At 39.2% G+C, this 22,440-nt stretch overlaps 1 protein-coding gene across 1 annotated transcript in view; it reads left to right on the top strand.

The window, feature by feature from the left end:
* The window catches only part of tex11 (testis expressed 11), a 146,662-nt gene extending 143,694 nt beyond the window's left edge, over positions 1–2,968 (top strand). Inside the window, exon 30 of the mRNA XM_080188019.1 lies at positions 2,897–2,968. Coding sequence (XP_080044145.1) covers positions 2,897–2,968 — 72 coding nt within the window. The remainder of the gene's footprint in view (positions 1–2,896) is intronic.
* The last annotated feature ends 19,472 nt before the right edge of the window (positions 2,969–22,440 follow it).

The raw sequence follows: 22,440 nt of genomic DNA, 5'->3' as shown, positions 1-22,440 counted from the left end.
CATCTATTACTTGCTGCTTATGCATTTGGCATGCAAGTGGCCTTGTGATGTAGCTTCGCCAGGTTGACAGCTTAGGTATGCCCTCCTGCACTCTTCACTGAATCAGGGTTGATCCCCTGGCTTGGTGGTAATTGTGGAGTGGGGAATATGTCAGACCATGAAGTTGCAGATTGTGGTTGAGTATAATTCTGCTGCTGATAATGGCCCACAGAACTTCATGGATGCCCAGTCTTGAGTTGATAGACCTGTTCAAAGTCTATCCCATCTAGCACAGTGGTGGTGCTACACAACACAATGGAGGGTAATCCTCAATGTGAAGATGGGACATATTTTCCACAAGGACTGTCACTCCTACTGATACTGTCATGAACAGATGCATATGCGGTAGGCAGGTTGGTGAGGATGAGGTCAAGTATGTTTTTCCTTCTTGTTGGACCCCTTACCACATGCCACAGTTCCAATCCTTTAGAATTGACCAGACTTGTGGTGCAACCGAGCCACTCGTGGTGATGGATATTGAAGTCCCCCACCCAGAGCACATTGCCACCCTCCATGTTTCCTCCATGTGGTGTTCATCATGGAGGAGTACTGATTTCATCAGCTGAAGGGGGATGACACCTGGTAATCAACAGGAGGCTTCCTTATCCATGTTTGACGTGACGTCATGAGATTTCAAGAGTTCTGGAGTCGATGCTCAGGAGTGTTAGGGAATCATTCTCTGGACTGTACACCATTGTGCCGCCACCACTACTGAGTCTGTCCTGTGGTGACATAGGACATACACAGGAATGGTGATGTTGGGGACATTATCTGTAAGGTATGATTCTGTGAGTATACTATTTCAGGTTGTGGTTTGTGAGACAGCTATCCCAAATTTGGCACAAACCCTTGGATGTAGTAAGGAGGACTTTGTAGGATCTACAGGGCTGAGTTTTCCATTGTCATTTCTAATGCCTAGGTCAAAGCTGGGTGGTCTCTCTGGTTTTATTCCTTTGTATTTTCTTAACAATTGAATACAATTGACTGGTTTGCTAGGCCATTTCAGAGAGCATTGCTGTGGTTCTGGAGTCACATGTAGGCCAGACTAGGTGAGGATAGCAGATGGATATTCAAAACAATTGCCAATGATTTCTTGCCCATCATTAGACTTTTAATTCCATATTTTTAATGTGTGGCAGAATACACAACCGGGTCCCCAGAGCTTTACACTGGATCTCTAGATTACTAGTTCAGCAATAATATCACTGTGCGATCTAACACTCTATAACACTTCTTCCCCCTTAATTTCAAATCTCCTTAAGGAAAGAAACATAGTGAAAATTCATGTTTCAGATATATGTCAATCTTTCAGGAGCTTTGCAAATATTCCATGACCTGCACAGTACCACTAGTGACACAGTAGACACTGGTGACACTTGGTTCAGTAGAGCTGGAGTTGGTTGAGTATCTGAATGAGTGTCTTTCATTCTGTCCTCGAGTACAGTCCACTGGAAATCCTTGTACAATAGGAACTACTTGCTTTCGAATACCCACAGCAGCATTTCCTTCTACTGTGTTACCTAGAACTTTTGCTGTCTCCAGGTAATGGCATAGACAAATGTAATTCTAGTGTCTGAACAACTCTTTCACTGGACAGTTTCACTACCAAAGATACTGGACCACTCCAGTTGAAAATAACTTCACGCAGGCATGGCTGGTTACTGTAAAAATCCTTACAGAGACACAATCATTGGATCCCTTGATTTCTTTTCCTAATTCTGCACTCAAACTGATTATGCATTCATTGCTGCAGTTCTCTTCATGATTTCAATAATTGTGAATAGTTATTCACTTTTCATCTGTTTTTTTCCCCATACAAACAAATGCAATTTCTTTTAATGACACATTTGTTTTCTAAGAGAGAATAATGCTATTGGGAATTACCTTGGCAGAGACGACAAGGTAACATTTTCTCAAAGATCTGATTCAGCCAATACAGTAGGCTGATTTATTTTTCAGGAAGTTAATAACTGAATTGACTCAAGAAGGCCTAATTCCCTCTTTTGATCTGAATGTGCCAACCATTTGATCGTTAAATGATATATTAGCAAAAAGGGAATGTAGACTTTTATTTATTCCTTATGGGATTGTATAACCTGCGGTTTATTGCAAGATTGTATAACCTGCAGCAGTGACTTTCTTAGGGAAGGAATCTGAAAGCTTGCCATCACACAAGCTGCAAGTCCTAACACCTAGATTAGTTTGCGTTTCATAGGTGTAATCCGTGGTGCATTCCTTACATGTAGGTAGCTTTAAAATGCTAATCCCAGAGGGAAGCTACAAATTATGTATTACAGCAATGATTAATTAAAGATTCCTGAGACATTCCCCACAGGATTGGTGTTTTATCTGTTCACGAGACAATCATTGCTCACACATTCTGTTCTACAGGATAACATTTTGGTCAGTTTTGGCTGCTTATTGATTATGTTTCAGAATTTGCAGCAATTCACTCAAAATAGTACCTTCTATTCCTGTTAAGATAATTGCTAATATTGGGATAGTTGCTGATCTGTACATTTGTAAACTTGTGTTACAGTCACTTGGGTGATGACGTGGATTCTGATTTCTCAAGAGGTATGATCTTGTGATCCAGTGTCAGTCATGCTTTCTTATTAGTTTCAGTAATCTGGAATTTTGGAAATGGGTAACCATAGCTGGGAAATAAACTTTATCACATGAACACTCCATCTTATAGTTACGTGCTTTGATATGACTGTACAGAGAAATTCACACTTAACTTGTGTTCCCACCAGGGTTTTTCAAGTAAAAGTAGAAGTATTGTCTTGGACATAGTGTATGGAATATAATGAAAACGGAAAATTATGAGTTACACACATTATTTGTGTTTTGGCAGATGATGGGTCTCTACACTGAAATTTTGGACAGAATGGATAGAGAAAAGAAGGTGCTCCCTATTGAAGAGTAAGAGAGTGTCCTATTTCCATTCAGTGGATATAGAACAGGAATGTGGGGTTGTACATTCTTCACAACTTGTATTTGAATAATATAATTTATTCATTTTAAGATTTTTTTCACTTTTTTATTGACTAATTTAATATTAATTTCATAGCTGTTCCAGTTTGGCATTCCTAGAATTTGTACAAATTGTCTATGAGGTAATAGTCACAAAAAAATTGTAACAATACTCTTGGGGTCCCAAACATGTTCTGAAAATGTTCAGGAATATGAAATTTATTGGGAAACGAAGCTTTTTCAAACTATTTTCATAGTAGTTTGCTTAGCATTGTTAAGCGTTTTGTTGTCTGGCTTATCGTGTACGATGAATGTTATATAGTTGACTTTATGTAAACAGATGCAAATATTTAAAATAAATCTAGTCTTTCCATTGAATGGCTGACAGTTGTGATAAAGTAGCATTGGTTTTATTGTTAAAGGAACACGACAAACCATGCATCCCAAGATCTCTTAAATGTTAAATTTGCAGGAAGATTCAGAACAATAGGGAATTTGAAATAATAGCTGTTGGCATTTCTGGAAAATGTAATAAATTACATCTAAATGACAACAGTATTACAGACGTGCAAATCCTTGGTAATTTGGACAATTTCAGGTAAGCAATACTATGCAGGATTGGGTTGCAGCTCTGGGGCCTAATTAATTTGTATTGCCTTATCTGTTTTGGTTGCCAGGAAAGCCATAATCAGGTGGCAGTCACTGTTTTGTTTTGTTCTGCTCTGAGATTCCAGCTGCCACTTAGTGGAATGATATGGATCTTACCCAATTTTGTGGATTCAGTTTATATCATTGAAACCAATTGTCTCAGATATACTTACAGCAATTGCTTTGTGCTTGATTTAAATTTAAGGTTGTTGTGTTTTCTGTATTTTGTGGAGTGTAAATGTTACTGATAAGGCCAGGATTGTGTTGCCCATTCCTTATTGCCCTTGAGAAGGTGATGAGGAGTTTCTCCTTGATCCATTGTAGTCTGTCTGTTGGATAGGTACTTGCACAATGCTGTTAGAGTTTGTTTATTGATTTGTCACAAGTAGGCTTACATTCACACTGCAGTGAAGTTGCTGTGAAAATCCCCTAGTCGCCACAGTCTGGTGCCTGTTCGGGTACACTGAAGGGTAATTTAGCATGGCCGATTCGCTTAACCTGCACATCTTTGGACTGTGGAAGGAAACTGGAGCATGTGGAGGAAACCCATGCAGACACATGGAGAATATGCAAACTCCACATAGACAGTGACCCAGGCCAAGAATTGAACCCGGGCTCACTGACATTGTGAGGCAGCAGTGCAGACCACTGTGCCACTGCGAAACATAGAAAATAAGAGCAGCAGTAGACCATTTAGCCCTTCGAGCCTACTCTGGCATTCATATAATCACAGCTAATCTTGTATCTCAGTACTGTCTTCCATGCTCTCCCCATACTCCTTGACACCTTTAAACGCCAGAAAATCTATTTCCTTCTTAAATAGATTCAGTGATGTGGACTCCATGGTCTTCTTTGATTGAGAATTCCACATGTTCACCACCCTCTGAGTGAAGAAATCTTTCCTCATCTCCTCCTAAATGGCCTATCCTACATCCTGCGACTATGACTCCTTGTCTAGTCCCCTCCAACTAGAGGAAATAATATCCCTGCATCCAGTCTGTCCAGCTCCATCAGAACTTTATACAATTCAATTAGATCCTCTCTTGTTTTTCTAAATTCCAGTCAATACAGGCCAAATTGACCCAACCTTTCCTCATACAACAAGCCATCCCAGGAGTCAGCCTGGTAAGCCTTCACTGTGCTCCCTCTCTGGCAAGTATATCCTTTCCTAGGTAAGGAGACCAAACTGCACAGAACACTCCAGGTGTGATCTCAGCTGGATCTCTGCATAAGACATCATTGCTCGTACTCAATCCTCTTGGAGTGAATCATGGAATCCCTACAGTGCAGAAGGAAGCCAATCGGCCCATCATGTCTGCACCGACCACAATCCCACCCAGGTCCTATTCCCATAACCCTTCATATTTATCATGCTAATCCCCCTAACACTTGGGTCAATTCAACATAGCCAATCAACCTAACCCGCACGTCTTTGGAGTGTGAGAGGAAACTGGAGCACCCAGTGGAAATCCATGCAGACACAGGGAGAATGTGCAAACTCCACGCAGTCAGTGACCTCAGGCTGGAATTGAACCTCGGTCCCTGGTGCTGTGAGGCATCAGTGCTAACCACTGTGCCACCATGCTGCCAACCCCATTTACTTTCCTAACTGCTTGCTGTACCTACTTGTTTGTGTTCAGTGACTCGTGTACCAGGACACCAGGTCCCTTTGTATGTCAATATTTCCCAATCTACCATCGTTTAAATAATCTGCCACTCCATTTCTCTGTCCGAAGTGGATAACATCACTTTTATCCACATTATACTGCATCTGCCTTGTATTTGTCCACTCACTCAACTTGTCTCAATCACCTTGAAACCTCTTAACATTCTCCTCGCCACTCATTTCCACCAAGTTTTGTGTTGTCAGCAAACTTGGAAATGTTACGTTTTATTCCCTCATCCAAATTATTGATGTCTACCAAGATGGCCACAGGAGGACACATGACAGATTGATGCGGAATCAGTGCAAGCAAGGATCAGCTGTGCAGTCTTATCAGATTATATAAGCAGAGTGCTGAGTTCTGCTAAGAAAGGAAGCCTTACGGTGAAAGCCAGAAAGTCTCCTGTGTGAATTACCTACTGTTTGCAAGTTCACATCGTGATTTATGGCAATGAACCCAATTTGAAATCTGACTAAGAACTGGATGAGGACCACCTCGGTAACTAGAACCTTTTCTCCTTTCACAACTTGGCTATATGCCCTCATGATTAATTAATAAAATTGGTTATTAATTGGACTCAGACATCTGGGCATTTGCGTTATGTCTCGAAACCCTGCCTATTTTCTTGTCCAAATCCTTGCAATATCACGATTCCTACTCTGTTTTCTGCCTGTTAGTCAATTTTCTCTCCATGCCAGTATATCACCCACAATCTCATGTGTTTTAATTTTGCATACTAATATCTTCTTAGGGTCTTTATTAAAAGCTTTCTGAAAATCTAATACACAAATCCATTGGTTCACCCTTATCTGTTCTACTTATGTCTTCAAAGAACTTAAGTAGATTTATCAAACACAATTTCCCTTTCCTAAATCCATGTTGACTTTGTCTAATCCCATTGATATTTTCTAAATGTCCTATTATTATATCCTCTATATATATATATATATATACACCCTAGCATTTTGCCTACTATTGATGATAGGTCAATGTTCTGTAATTCCCTGTTTTCTTCCTCCCCTTTTTAAATAGTGGGGCTACATTTTGCCACTCTCCTATTTGCTATGACTGTTCCAGAATCTACAGAATTTTGTAAGATTGTAAGACAACCAGTGCATCCAATATTTCCATGACTACCTCATTTAGTACCATGGGATGTAGGTTATCAGGCCTTGGGGAGTTATCAGCTTTCAGGTCCATTAATTGCTCTTCACTCTATTTTTCTAGTAATAATTTTCTTCAGTTCTTCCTCAGTGGACCCTTGATTTCTTAGCATTTCTGGGAAGTTATTGTGTCCCGTCTTTGAGGACAGAGCTAAAGTAATTGTTTAATTGCTCTGCCATTCTCTTGTTCTCGGTTAAAAATTCTCCTGTTTCAGACAGTAAGGAACTGACATTTGCCTTCAGTAATCACTTGCAAGTTTACTCTCATATTATTACCCCCCTCAATCAATTTCTATGTCCTTTGCTGAATTTTGAACTGCTCCCAAACCTCAGGTTTGCTTCTTTTTCTTTATATGACCCCTCTTTAGATCTCATACTATCCTTAATTTTTTTTGTAAGCCATAATTGAACTACTTTCCTTGTACTTTTGCGCCAGAAAGGAATATACAGCTATTCCAATGCATATGTTAGTTCCTTAATTATTGACCGTTACCTAACTAGCCATCTCCATAGCCATGTATTCATCTGGTCTGTTCTCCTATTTCTGCTCTCTCTAGCATGTGGCACTGGGAATAATCCTGAGATTGCAATCTTTTGTAATTCATTTCCTGGCTCCCTACATTCAGCTTTCAGGATGTCATCTGTTGTCTTACCTATACCGTTGGTATCAGTATGGATCATAACCTCTGACTTTTCACCCCTCAGAATGTCTTGCATCCACTCAGTGACATAAGAACAAAGAGCAAAGAAAAGTATAGCACAGGAACAGGCCCTTCAGTCCTCCAAGCCTGCGCCAATCGTGATGTCTGCCTAAACTAAAACTGTTTGCACTTATGGAGTCTACATCCTTCCATTTCCATCCTATTCATGTACTCGTCTAGTTGTCCCTTAAATGCCGCAATTGTTCCTTTTCCCACCCCATCCCCAGGCAGCACGTTCTAGACTTTCACCACCCTCTGTGTAAAAAAAAACTTGCCTTGCACATCCCCTCTAAACAATTCCCATGCACTTTAAACTTATGTTCCCCGGTGCTTGACTTTTCAACCCTAGGAAAGAGCATCTGACTATCCATTCTGTCCATGCCACTCATAATGTTGTAAACCTCTATCACGTCACCCTTCAGCCTCCGTCGTTCCAGTGAGAACAAATTGAGTTTATCCAACTCTTGTAGCTAAAACCCTCCAGACCAGGAAACATCCTGGTAAACCTCTTCTGTGCCCTCTCCAAAACATCCACATCATTTTTGTTGTATGGTGACCAGAATTGTACACAATATTTAAATGAGGCCCAACTAAGGTTCTGTACAGCATGACCTGCCCGTTTTTGTACTCAATGCCCTGACCGGTGAAGGCAAACATGTCGTATGCTTTCTTGACTACCTTATCCACCCGCGTTGTCACTTTCAGTGATTGGGGGATATGTACTCCCAGACCTCTCTGCCTATCAATACTCCTTAGGGTTCTACAATTTATTGTATAATTCCTACATGTATTGGACCTTCCAAAATGCATTATCTCTCACTTGTCTGGATTAAACTCCATCTACTGTTTCTCTGCCCAACTCTATCTCTGAAAATCCCTGCTCCTTGACTCACTTGATAAAGGAGCGGTATTCTGAAAGCTCGTGATACATGTTGGACTTTAACCAGGTGTTGTGAGACTACTTACTGTATCTGACGAGCATATGGGGGTTTGTAATGACCACAGCTTTGTAAACAGGTTTGTTGTAAGTTTGATACCTTGCTTCCTCCACAGTCTCTTGTGTAAGTTGGCAGATGTGCTATGTGCTAAGCTTGCTGTGGCAAACCTGTTTGCCATTTGACTGTCAATATGGACATTTCTCGGATTGTGCTTCTGAGTTAGGTGAAGTTAGCTACAGCTTTCAGCATAGTGTCATTGATAGATATAGTAGTTGGAGTACAATCAGAATTTGATAGTAGAAAATCAGAAAATGCTGGAATATCTCAGCAGGTCTGGCAGCAACAGGGGAGAGAGAGCAGAGCTAACAGTTCAAGTCTGGATGACCCTTCATCAAAACTGAAGACAGTGATAGATTTGGCGCTGCATGGTGGAGATCTCTGTCTTTCTTAAGCAGATGATTAGCCCATTGTCTTCAGCTGCTTTTAAATAAAAGCATCCATGGTCCTTTCAAGGTCGTGCTTGCAAAGTTGCACAAGAGCACGCTCATCAGCAAAGAACAATTCCTGTGAAATTATCTTAGTTGGATTTCATTTGACTCATGTTGAAAAGGTTGCCATCTGTTCTGAATCAGATGTATGTTCCATTGGCATTTCCAGAAAGCATGACTGCAAAGAATACACTAAAGAGCACAGGGACCATTTAATGCCTTGGCTTCACACCACTAGTTTGTCAAAGGGCTCACCACAGTCAGCAACTTTCGTCGTCCTTCCGTTGCGAGAAACTGTTGTATCCGATTTACAACTGTATCCAAAGAGTCCAGTTTGGCTCAGCGTTTCCACGAGGCCACTCTATTTACTGTATCAGAAACCTTCATCAGGTCAAGAAAGGTAGAGTCCCAACTGTGGTTGATCGTGTTTCTCTTGTATTTGCTGAAAAGTGAAGATCATGTCGCAAGTATCTCTCCCTCCCTTTCCTGAACTTTGACTCTCTGACAGTACATATTCTTCTCTGTGGTTTACCAGCCTCTTGAGTAAAACAGACACTAGAATCTTATACATATCACAAGCAGCATGATTACTCTGGTTGTCAAAGATTTTTGTCCTTTCCCTTTTTTTCCCGAGGAACAGTCGTGACATCCTTGAACCCTGAGGAATGATTTGTTCATCCCATGTTGAATGATACGATTGTGAGAGTTTAGTGGCTATTGGGGTGTCAGATTTGTAAATTTCTCCCAGAATCTCACCTGTGTCTGGAACTTTCATTCTAATAACTTTGCCTGTGTCCAACAGGGAGGGTTTGAAGTCCAAGCTTTCATATTTGTGGCCAGTCTGGAAACTTAAAATTGTAATTTTTAGATGTAGGATAAATGAAAGCATACCTGACCTGAGGGCTGGCAGACAGCCTGAAGTAACTACATGTCAAAAGGGGGCTAGTGAAGCCATGATGTGAGCTGTTAGTAGTTTAACAATGGGAATCTCTTAATGATCTCTTGAGGTCTGCCTGTGAGAAATCTACAGAGGGTTAAGTTATTCATGTAATTTTCCCAGATCAGATAAGGTTTGAAGGCCATTGGTAAGTATGGCAAGGTTTTAAAGTATCCATATATTTTTCAAGTCAAAGTAAATGTTTTAAAGATAATTAATTTGTATTTTTAGCTGAAGACCAGCCATTGTGACATTGCCATGGAGATGAGTTGAGGAGCAAGGTTTCTTTTTTTAATATATATGTACTGTTGTCACGATTTGTAATTCAGACAGCCTGAGAGCAGTTGATAAGAAGTAGTCTGGGTCTGTAAGGAGCTTGGAGAATGCAAGGAGAGTCTGCTAGGAGCTGTAGGTAAGAGTAACAGCAACAAGGAGTGTTTCTGGGGAACTCTACGTGGAATGCAGGTGAGGCTCATGTTCAGAGTGAAAAGTCCAAAGCCATGCGAACGATTACCTGGTAAAGCTAGTGGAAGAGATCAGTGGAATTCTGAGAGAATGAGTTCTGGATATATAATGCCAAACTGAGAAATTAAAAGAAAATCCAGCTTAGCTAACACAAATTTAATTCCAGAACTAAATGGCTAGTCAAGAAACTGCAGTATAGAGTGGAGTTTGAGTAAAATTAAAAAGTAGAACAGAGAGAGTTTGGTTTGGAATTTTGGTTTAAAAGGTAAGCATTTATGTGTACAGTGTTGGACTAATAGTGTCTTTCATGTTTGTCTGTGAAGGTTTTTACATTGAAAACCTGAAATTTTGTTGCATGCTCATATCAGTTAAAAACAAAATCCAAATTTATTTTTTAAAGTTACAGGTCTCTAAAGAGATCATAATGGCTGCCTCATTTGTGGTAGATGGACAGTTAAACATGTCCTTAAAGTACTCAGTGCAGCACTCTTTCATAACTATCCTGTCTGTCAGGAGAGATTCCCTGTCAGCGCTGAGAACAGATGAATAGCAGTGCGAGGGAGGATCTTGCATAGTCTTATGACTTTTAGATTTGAAGCCCTCCGACTTGTTTGTCCAATCAGGTACCTGCTTCCTATGCAGATTTTGTTGGCGGTTCCTTTAGCTTTTCTGGAGTTGTTTGTTAGCAGTGGATGTATCCTTGTTTCCCAACCATGCTCTATATGCTGCATTTTCCTCTTGTAGCAGGTCCTTAATTTGATCATCATTTTCATCAAACAAATCTCGGTTATTTCTTTTCTGATTTTCCAAGACATTATTGGCAGCTTCCAGAATTGTTTTTTGAAGGATGTCTATGCCACTTCACTGTAATCAATTGCGTTTTCATTCCTCAAGTCTGAGCCTGAATTATTAACAGCACATTGTAGATGCTAGTTTCTGCACATCTAATCTCCTTGGGAATTGAGCATTTGGTCTTTTTGGTAAGGTAGTAAATATCATTTTGGAGTGTAGCTTCTCTGGCTGATAGAGCGCTCTGCCCTTCTAACCCTGATTACCTTATTTTATGTTGCTTTACCAGATGATGGTAAAGTCAATTTGATGTCTGTGACTTTGGGTACATCCAAGAGTTCTTGTATTTTGCCTTCTATCTAAAGATGGTGTTGGTGATTCATACACCTAAGAAAAACCATGCCTTAATGCCTATTGGTTGGTAGCTCTGACATTCATCATTGTGAAGTGTTTTGAAAGGCTATTCATGGCATGAATCAATTCCAGCCTCCCAGACTACCTGGATCCACTACAGTTTGCCTACCGCCGTAATAGGTCCACAGCAGATGCCATCTCCCTGGCCCTGCACTCAGCCTTGGAACACCTAGATAACAAAGACACCTATGTCAGACTCCTGTTTATTGACTACAGCTCAGTCTTCAACACCATTATTTGCAGTGTCTGGGAGTTTGCGCATTCTCCCCGTGCTTGCGTGGGTTTTCTCCGGGTGCTCCGGTTTCCTCCCACACCCCAAAGATGTGCTGTTAGGCTGATTGGCAGTATTAAATTGTCCCTAAATTAGTTTCCCTCAGTGTGGATGGCCATAAAACATCAGACAAAGTTCATGGGTGAAGCGGGGGACTGGTGGTGTTGGGATGGCGGCGCGGGCTCGTTGGGCCGAAGGTCCTGTTTCCCAGGCTGTTTTTGTTCTTTGTTCATCTCCAAACTCCAAGGCTGGGCCTTCGCTCCTCCCTCTGCAACTGGATTCTGAACTTCCTAACTCACAAACCACAATCAGTAAGGATAGGCAACAATATAGAGTCATAGAGGTTTACAGCATGGAAACAGGCCCTTTGGCCCAACTTGTCCATTCTACCCCCTTTTTAAACCCTTAAGATAGTCCCAATTGCCTGTGTTTGGCCCATAACCCTCTATACCCATCTTATCCATGTAACTGTCTAAGTGCTTTTTAAAAAGCAAAATTGTACCCGCCTCTACTACTACCTCTGGCAGCTTGTTCCAGACACTCACCACCCTCTGTGTGAAAAAATTGCCCCTCTGGACACTTTTGTGTCTCCTCTCACCTTAAACTTCTGCCCCCTAGTTTTAGACTCCCCTACCTTTGGGAAAAGATATTGACTATCTAGCTGATCTGTGCCTCTCATTATTTTGTAAACCTCTACAAGATCACCCCTAAGCTTCCAATGCGCCAGAGAAAAAAGTCCCAGCCTTTCCAGCCTCTCCTTATAACTCAAACCACCAAGTCCTGGTAGCATCCTAGTAAATCTTTTCTGCACTCTTTCTAGTGAATAATATCCTTTCTATAATAAGGTGACCTGGACTGTACACAATATTCCTATTGTGGCCGTACCAATGTTTTGTACAACTTCAACAAGATGTCCCAACTCTTGTATTCAGTGTTGTGACCGATGAAACCAAGCATGCTGAATGCCTTCTTCATCACTCTGTCCACCTGTGACTCCACTTTCAAGGAGCTATGAACCTATACCCCTAGACCTCTTTGTTCTGTAACTCTCCCCAGCGCCCTACCATTAACTGAGTAAGTCCTGCCCTGGTTCAATCACCCAAAATGCATCACCTCACATTTATCTAAATTAAACTCCATCTGCCATTCGTCAGCCCATTGGTCCAATAGATCAAGCTACTATTGCAATCCTAGATAACCTTCTTCACTGTCCACTATGCCACCAGTCTTGGTGTCATCTGCCAACTTACTTACCATGCCTACTAAGTTCTCATCCAAATCATTAATATAAATGACAAATAAGTGGACCCAGCACCAAACTCTGAGGAACACCACTGGTCACAGGCCTCCAGTTCGAAAAATGACCCTCTACAACCACCTCTGTCTTCAAGCCAATTTTGCATCCATTTAGATACCTCACCCTGGATCTCGTGAGATTTAACCTTATGCAACAACCTACAATGTGGTACCTTGTCAAAGGCCTTGTAAAGTCCATGAAGACAACATCAACTGTACTGCCTTCATCTACCTTCTTGGGTACTCCTTCAAAATACTCAATCAAATTTGTGAGACATGATTTTTCACTCACAAAGCAACGCTGACTGTCGCTAATCAGTTCTTGACTCTCTAAATGCTTGTAGTTCCTGTCTCTCAAAATACCTCCTGACAACTTACCCACTACAGATGTGAGGCTCACTGGCCTGTAGTTCCCTGGCTTTTCCTTGCAGTCCTTCATAAACAAAGGCACAACATTTGCAACTCTCTAATCTTTGGGCACCTCACCCGTGACTAAGAATGATTCAAATATCTCTGCTAGAGGACCTGCAATTTCCTCCCTAGCCTCCCACAATGTCCTGGAATACAAGTCTTGGGGATTTATCTACCTTGATGCGCTTTAAGACTTCCAGCACCACCTCCTCTGTAATATGTACACTCCTCAAGACATCACTATTTACTTCCCAAGTTCCCTAACATTCATGCTTTTCTTAATATACCTCCTCCACAGTCATCCTTAATACTGCCCCACAGGCCATGTTCTCAGCCTCCTACTATACTCCTTATACACCTGTGACTATGTGGCCAAAATTCCCTCCACTCGCTTTTCAAGTTTGCTGGCAAACACTGATGAGACAAAGTACAGGAATGAGATGGTGAACTGATGCGGCAACAAAAATCTTTCCCTCAATGTTAACAGAATGAAGGAGATTGTCATCGATTTTAGATAAATAAAGAAGAACATGTCTACATCAATGGGGATGAAGTAGAAAGGGTCGAAACCTTCAAGTTTTTAAATGTCCAGATCACCAACAACCTGTCCTGGTCCCCTGATGCCAACACTTATAGTTAAGAAAGCCCACCGATGCCTCTACTTTTTCAGAAGACTAAGGAAATTTAGCATGTCAGCTACGATTCTCACCAACTTTTATAGATGCACAATAGAAAGCATTATTTCTGGTTGTATCATAGCTCCTGCTCTGCCCAAGACTGCAAGGAACTACAAAAGGTCATGAATGTAGCCCAATCCATCACGCAAACCAGCCTCCCATCCATTGACTCTGTCTACATTTCCCACTGCCTTGATGAAGCAGCCAGCATAATTAAGGACCCTACGCCCACTTCTGTCAGGAAAAAGATACAAAAGTCTGAGGTCACATACCAACCTACTCAAGAAATGTTTCTTCCCTGTTGCTGTCAAACATTTGGATGGACCTACCTCGCACTAAGTTGATTTTTCTCCACACCCTAGCTATGACTGTAACACTACATTTGGCACTCTCTTTTTCCCTTCTTTATGAACGGAATGCTTTGTATAGCATGCAAGAAACAATATTTTTCACTGTATGCTAAAAAATGTGATAATAAAGCAAAAATCCCAGCCCGTACAAAGAGAAACGTGCCATTGATGCTGCATTTCCCCCACCTTGGTTTCCAAGATACTATTCCAAGCCTGATAGTCAAATCCTTCCCTTGCATGAGCAATAATTAGATTGGATTTGTCCTGCTTTTTTGTGGCAAGACATACCTCATGTTTTCTATTGAGTCCATGAGTGTTGTAGCTTGGCTTTGGTTGCGACTACTTTTGGACGGCACATCCTCAGTACCACAAGACTCAGACTTGGTGATAATGATTGACTTTAGCCATTTTTATAAACCACATGGAATGGATCAAATTGGCTAAAGACTCATTTCTGTGCTGCTGGGAATTATGGGAGGAGGCCAAGCTTAATCATCACTCGGCACTTATGGCAGAAGATGGTGGCAAATGTATCAGTCTTTCTTTTGCACTTATGTTCTGGGGACGCCCCTCTTACCATACCAACATTGAAGATGGGGCTGATAGTGAAAAACTTTCCCTCCAGTTAATTCTTTTAATTGTCCAGTCACCATCTATTACTTGATGCACAGGATTGTAGTGCTTTGATCTAATCTGTTGTTTGTAGAGTTGCATGCTGTGTGCGCTGTTGACATACACTTTTTTTAATCTTCAACTTAATGCCTCGTTTTTAAATATTGGTATGGTTTCGTGAACTTCTCATGAACTATTTATCAAATGTTGACGTTTAGCCCAAAATTTTCTCCAGCACATCCAGCACATTCAGCACTGTTTCATAAAACACATGAAAAGCATCCACACCACATTGATTGTTGTATTATTAGTGGTCGATCAATTAAAAAACCGTTTGAGCTTTAAAACTATTTCTAGTTGAAATATGTACAAGCTATTAGGCAGGTAGGACACTTTATGTCTCAGTGTGTGGTGACTTTCCCTTTAAGGACAACTCAGCAGAAAATTGGTCACCCAGCCTGAGTGACCAATTGGGATCACAGTGGGGAAGTACCACAGGGGGAGAACCTCTCTTACAAGTATTCCAGAACTAGCTGCATACATGTTGCTGCTCTTGTGGATCCCTTGTAAATTAATCAGTTGTTGTTCATGAATGACATTTTTGAAAGTGCATTGTTACACAATGGATAACCCAGTTTGTTCTTGTTATACAATAGCAATTTGTATTTTAGCACTATCAACTCAACTCAAAAACACAATATATCTTGTCCTGGAGGCCAGGATGATGGTTTACTTTCTTTGCAGTTTTCTCCTGCTTTACTGATTGTGTTAAAGAGCCAATCCCAGGCTCCCAGAGATCAAACTTCTGAATGGAGACAAACTGGCGTTGTATTTACCTGTCCAGAATTCAAAATGGGGTATCTTGATAAGTTACCTTCTTCTGGCAAATATTTGCTGAAAAATACTGCTACATAATTCACGTCTAAGGTCTTAAACAGGAAAAGGTCTTGTGTTTCTACTGCACCATCGATGACCACGGATCCCAAAGCCCTTTATAGCCAATTAAGTACTTATTAAAAAATTGTAATATAAAAAAGGCAGGCTCCAACTTGCTGCCATAAATATGATAAAGACTAGATGATGTTTATGTGAGGCCGATTGAGGGATAAATACAGAGATAAAAATCCCTGTTCCTCCTTGAACTAGTGCCTTTGGACCTTTTGTGGCCATCTCAGAAGGCAAATGATTTTGATGTCTAATTCAAATGGTGGTTCCTCTGACAGCACTGCCTCAGTACTGCGCTGGAGTATCAACTTTTATTTTTATGCTGAACTTCTGACGTCGGACTTGAACTTACAACTTCTGACACAGAAGTCAAGAATTTTCTGAACCACAGCTCGTGATAACAGTACTGTTGAATTTCAGGAAGTTCAGACGTATCTACTGCTGGAGATTGGACAGTTGATCAGCAGAGTGATAATTGTAGATTCAGTGGTAGCAGAGGTAAAATTGGATATTGTAACTGAAGTATGAAATCTAAACGTTAAAACTGGGTGTTACTGAAGGGCCATGAAAGATAGCACCCTGGATGGAATACACTGGAGGTGACTGTTGGTATAGAAGGAGAAGCTCTTGGTATTATGGTTGACCATATAACAGCAATGGAGGAAAGTAGTAATCAGCTTCATTTAAGTTGGTGACAATGTCAGCAAATTACATTTTTATAGAACCTTAACAGAATATTAATGAATAGTTTATGAGACAACCAAATCCCCTTCCCTATGCTATAAAACTTATGAATAGCATACAAGTGATTGAGAATTTAGTGACAACATATGTGATCTGTGGCCTTCAATACATAATACGAAGTGCAGACCTTCCATTCTTATTCTGTAAATCAAGGAAACCTTCATCTTGCAACTTAGTAATTACTTGTGAACTGATTTTTTAAAGTAATTGTGCAATCTATTTATGCTTTTATTTTAATTGTCTGCAACAATGTTATGAATAATGATTATTTGTTTTATTTATACCATCACAATTTGGCACCTACAGCCAAAATGATTTTTCAATAATTCAATTATCCATTTATTATCTATCTATCTTTATAAAACATCCCAAGCTATATTACATAGGCAAGTAGCACAGAGACACTTAGAACCTTGCAGAAGATGAGGTGCATTGACCTCAGGTTGCTGAAACTAACAGCACTTGAGACTTGCAGATTTATCCACCAGTTCGACAACAGCACTAAGATGGCATTTCATAAAATTCAAAAAGTTCACAAAATTCAAATAGGATTAGCCAGTGAACAAGAAATAAAAGACTATACAACATTGAATCATCAGGGCAGTGAGGGTTGGGTTGCCTATCGCCCACAGACAGGTTGTACACTCCATACGATTAATTGTTTCTTTTTATTCAGCAAGGGACTTGTGACTTGGGTAGAGGAGATGAGGAAAGATTGCTTTTATATTTTAAAACAACCCATAAGTAAACACTGCATTCAGTTAATTTTGGGAGGTCTTGAAAGTAGAGACAGCAACGATTTAAATTGATTTTAATTAAATTAAACAGATTTTATTCTTGTATTCAGAGCCAATATTTTTTTAAATAAACAGGAATAAAACTTCTTATTCCTTTGTTTTGCCATTTTCCAACATTTGGAACCCCCAAGGAAATGTTATGCATTAACGGTGTATAGCAAACTCTTCCACATTTGTAACCAGAAGGCTTCGCACTTCCTGGATTGCAAAAGACCAATCCCAAAATGTAAAGTTTTTTTAAAAAAAGGAAAAAAAAATCAATTCTTTTACATATAACTGCTGAACTGCAGGAAAGGATGGCTACATTAGGACAACTAATCTACCACAGGAAATTCCCAACCACAGCGATATTTCCTTAAACAGAATATTCAATGCTGGCCCAAGATTGTAGTCTACTTTTGTTTTGGCAGCCTTTACTCTGCTAGGCACAAAAATGAACACGACAGTAGTGTGATCCCACAGTAACTTACAGGTATGATATTTTAATGTAGCTATCTTCCATAATTTTGATCTGAACATAGCAAAAAATGTATATGGAACTCATTTGAATGTGTTGTAAACCAATCCATTATTGGCCTATTCGTATACCAATAAAAAAGCTAATCATGTGTTTGCATCTGAATGGGAAGTGGATTTTCCTTACAACAGTAACAAAAGATAAGTAAAATATCACAGTTACTGAGAAAAGAGTTACTAATAAAGGTACTATGTTTTTTACATTGTACTTTCAGGCCCCTGGTGATCCCTGCACACTTGATCTTGGTCTGTACACAATAATGAAAATGCATTGAATAAAGCTTACAACGATGTGTTTTTCCTCTTCTATTATTCCCGATAGCGTGAGAGCCTACATTCAATGAATTTTCATGCTCATTGTTTGCCAATTTCAGTTGGACCTGAATTACCTTGGTACAGAATTCAACAGTTTATATAACAATCCCAGAACAATATTCCACACAATTTACAACCTAAACAACATTGCTGCATACAGATCAGAGCAACAAAAATGCGTCATTTAGGGGTGTTCTGTGCAGGTTATATTTCCAAATGATCAAAAATCAGGCTATCATATTCTTAAGCATTTCATCAATAATAATTCAATTATTACATTTTTTCACAATCTCCATCTTTTGTATTTGAAAATCCAGCTCATAGATGCTGTGACTGCAGAATTTAGCCCTTTGAATCACTTGTATTTAATATTAGCTGGCTAGAACTACTGAGCAAATATGATGGAAATTAGATCAATGTCCAGCCATTTTTTTTAAAAAGCTACAGACTATGAAAATAGTTTTTAATGGAAGTTTTCCAAATATACTCTGGTCCCAATGTATTCATGATCTAATGATAATTAAATGTTAAAATTTCCTCAATTTAAAAGAGAAACGCAGTGCTTAAGCAAAACAGTTAAAACATTTTAAAATATCGCTTTGAATACTTACAACTGCCTCAAACCTAAAATAGATTCTCTACAGATTGTATTTTTAGTGTGTGATTCACATAAAAATGTCTCATGATGTCAGTTAGAAAACATTTTCTTCACCCTTTAATTTTTTTTAAATACGTAGTGCTTTGTAATAAGAATGCTCTAGTATAGAAATTCCAGCCTCAAAATGATTTGCTCTTTTAAAGACTGAATTTCCTTTCCGTCAGTCACTATGTACTGTAGATATTGCTCAAAGTAAACAAAACTGAAAAGGTCTCCCATTATCATAATGCTTCATTTAGTTTAAGTTTTGTGGCTCTACTAATTATTTAATTTCCTTGTGTTTTTTAAGACTGCTCTATCCTACATGTTCAAATGCATTCCTGGCTTGATAGGTGAAGTTTATGATTTATATCTTTGCATGTACAAGAAAATAATCCTCATCATGTGGAGGAGGCCATCAGTTGTACAGCATGTTTTACCTTAGAAATAATGTTGCAGTGTAAAATGGGACAAAGTAAGTTCAAACAGACACTTAAGCACAGTATATTTTCTAGACCTTGGTAAAACATTAGCAGACTAGGTTACACATCACAGATGTGGAATGGGCAGGGTTTTTTTTAGCAGAAGCCAATGCCACTGAAAAAACAGGAATTGTAGACAATTCATTGAAATCAAGTCAACACTGTAACTTCCATGTGACCTATGTAACATGCAGATAAACATGATATGTTTGGAACACTTAATGATTGATGTGAATTGCATTTAATAGGACTAAAAAATAAACAAATGGATAAGCCATAATTCTTTAAAAACATTGTGGCTTCAATGGCACACTAAAAATAGAGAAACTAAAAAAATTTTTTATCAAAATCACTGAGAGGAATCAACGGCAATCCAACAGGTCATCATGGAGGGAAATATACAGGGATGATGAATGGAGCTCAATTTTACTAACCATTGAATGGAATTACCTTTTGTTTGGAAAGCACAAATTGAGGATCCTGTCTGACTTATTTTCAAAACCTTATGTTGTGCTATCAAACACTGTCAATTTACTTTTCTCTGTGCAAATGGAAAATACTTCACTGCAGTGCTGCATTCATCTTAAGTATGCATCAACATTTCACAATGTTAGGACTTCATTGATGGGCAGAAATGATCAGTTAGTAATACTAGAAATCTGGAGGCAACTATTATGGATCAAAATGTTGGTTCATTTCAATGTTGCTGCGTGGTTGCTAGTTTACTTTGGAGAAAGTTGTAAAAAAAAGGTTTTTGTGATGGATGAAAATTAAATATTTACTTTACAAAAATATTGCAGGGAAATGATTAGGAGTATAGACCATCGGCAGTACGTTGCCAAGCATAAACCTTCCGCTCATGAAATGGAAAGCAATTTTCACATTTGACCTCCCTGCTATTTACCAAATGTACAGTGACTTGGCTGAGTTAAGAATAGGCACATGAGGCCCACCCTACCAGTGGAATTATTTACTGTGCTTGGGCCAATTATCACAGTTACTCCATTGGAAACCCTGAGTTTAAAAAAAAGCGTAATTGAAAAATCACAGCGTGAAATATAAAGTCCACCTCCTCTAATTCGCATATCTGAGAGGAAGTAAAACCCAACCACAAAGTGGAGCATTGAAAAGGTACTGCTATGCCACAGTACAGAGGGGAAATGAACCAATGCAAGAATGACCTTCAATGTTACACAACATAGGCACTTGATCTTCCTTTCTGCCCAAAATTATAGATGCATGAATCACTTACTATACATTGGTCTCTGAATCAATATCTTTAAGACTATCATTAAATGAGAGTTTGACTAAATAAATAGGAAGATGGGAAAGGCTCCCTGTCTAACCCTTGATCCATTCAGCAATGTTTCCTATCTATCTCCATTTTGTTGTTATTCTATACTCTCCCAATTAGCATTAGAAAATAACATTTTGCAATGTAGTGTAATAGGTAACAGCTTTATATAATACAGTAGTCCATATAAAAAGGCCAGGGATAACTGCACTTATGTGTTGACACAGTCATCTTGTGGGGAATACCTACTCGATAACTTCCTTGTTGATCAAAGTTGCAGCTTGACTATTTACACTAAAAATATGTATAAATTGATTTTACATGCAACGGTCTTTAGGATTGCAGCAATGATTACTGATTTAAATTAATAAACCAGGGTCAATGACAGATAGGAGCAGGTAATGAAAATTATGCCCCAAAGATGAACAAAAGGGAACTGTAGTAGCTACAGAGCTCTCTCTTTTCGTTTTTATGCATTAATTTAAAAGCAGTGATCCCTTGTGTCTAAAAATGCACCATATCCATGTGGTTTAGATACATTTCAAAATTTACATCCTGCATCTCAAACATCTATGACATATCTTTACCACTAACAAATAAACCCCTATTTTCTGTCTTGCTACCTGTTTCCCCACAGAAAAGATCCAGACCGCTTTGTAAAAGAGTAAAAAAATTGTCACATCACTACATAGGTTTGCACTCATTCAGTTCAATTTAGATATCAATTCAAGAAAACATGAATACTGCCTTTTAAGGAAGTCAAACCATTCCAGTGCCTCATGCTTTGTAGATAAAACAACTGGCTCAGTTGATAACAGTTTCAAGGATACAACATACATCTTCCTCATTCTATTAGGTTGCTTTACTTCCATTGAGGGAATTTAAACAGAAAAAGCAGCTACTATCTTGGCTCCTTACCTAAGGGGGAGATATTGTGCAACAATGATTTATTTAAATACATGAAAGGAGCTAATTGTGTATCAACAAGCTAGATAGAGCTGATTTGTGATTTTTTTTTTAAACACAAAAGCATTTTTGTTGTGTAGTGATATAAAGCAGGTTTCCTGACCACTACAAATTCAAATTAAATCCAATTGTTCAAAAGAGAATGGTTGATTTCACTAAAAGAAATGGGCCATTTAGGCAAAGACATAGAATACATTTCTAACATTTCATTCATACAAAGCCTCATGTGAACAGCATCAATCTGAGCAATTTACACATCCTTTACCATTCACCTGCTCGGTTCTTACTGGAATTACTTTTGTTTTAAAAACAGCAAAAAAAAACGTAAAATGTCCATGCAGACAACCGTGTTTTCAATGTGTAAAACAATGTGCAATTTAATACATTGAAAATTGTTTTTATATTTTCATCTACAGTACCATAATCATGATTCTTTTTCTGATTTTCATTCTCTTCATCCTCCTCTTGAGATGAGGAATTGTGTACATGTCTTTAAAAGCACTGCTATGTGTAATCACAGAAGAATAGTGGTTTTCTCTTCTCCTTTCAAACCCACCTGCATTAGGAAATTTCAGAAAGATCCTTTTAAGGAATGGTACCGACAGAATTCCCCCTGTGAACACTGGTTCTTTAAAACCACCGTTAAGTTGATATGAAACTTTCCAAGCTGATCTTCAGGTAATACAAATGTACAAAGTCATTACCAATCCTGGTCCTGTTTCCTGAAGATGTTCTGTAAAATACTTGGGTGTGCATTTCCATGTCTTTGATGGAATTCCATAAAAACCATGCAGAATGGAAACAGCCACAGCGACGGTGAGGATTCATAACATAATGAGAAAGATAAAACTTGATATGCAACATATCTTAAAAGGAGGATTCCCCCCGCCGCCCCCCCCCCCCCC

The sequence above is a fragment of the Carcharhinus amblyrhynchos genome, chromosome 4 (assembly GCF_965287045.1).
Source record: "Carcharhinus amblyrhynchos chromosome 4, sCarAmb.v2.hapA, whole genome shotgun sequence".
Classification (NCBI taxonomy): domain Eukaryota; kingdom Metazoa; phylum Chordata; class Chondrichthyes; order Carcharhiniformes; family Carcharhinidae; genus Carcharhinus; species Carcharhinus amblyrhynchos.
Note: the sequence above shows the minus strand (reverse complement) of the source record. Positions and strands in the feature narration are given on the sequence as shown.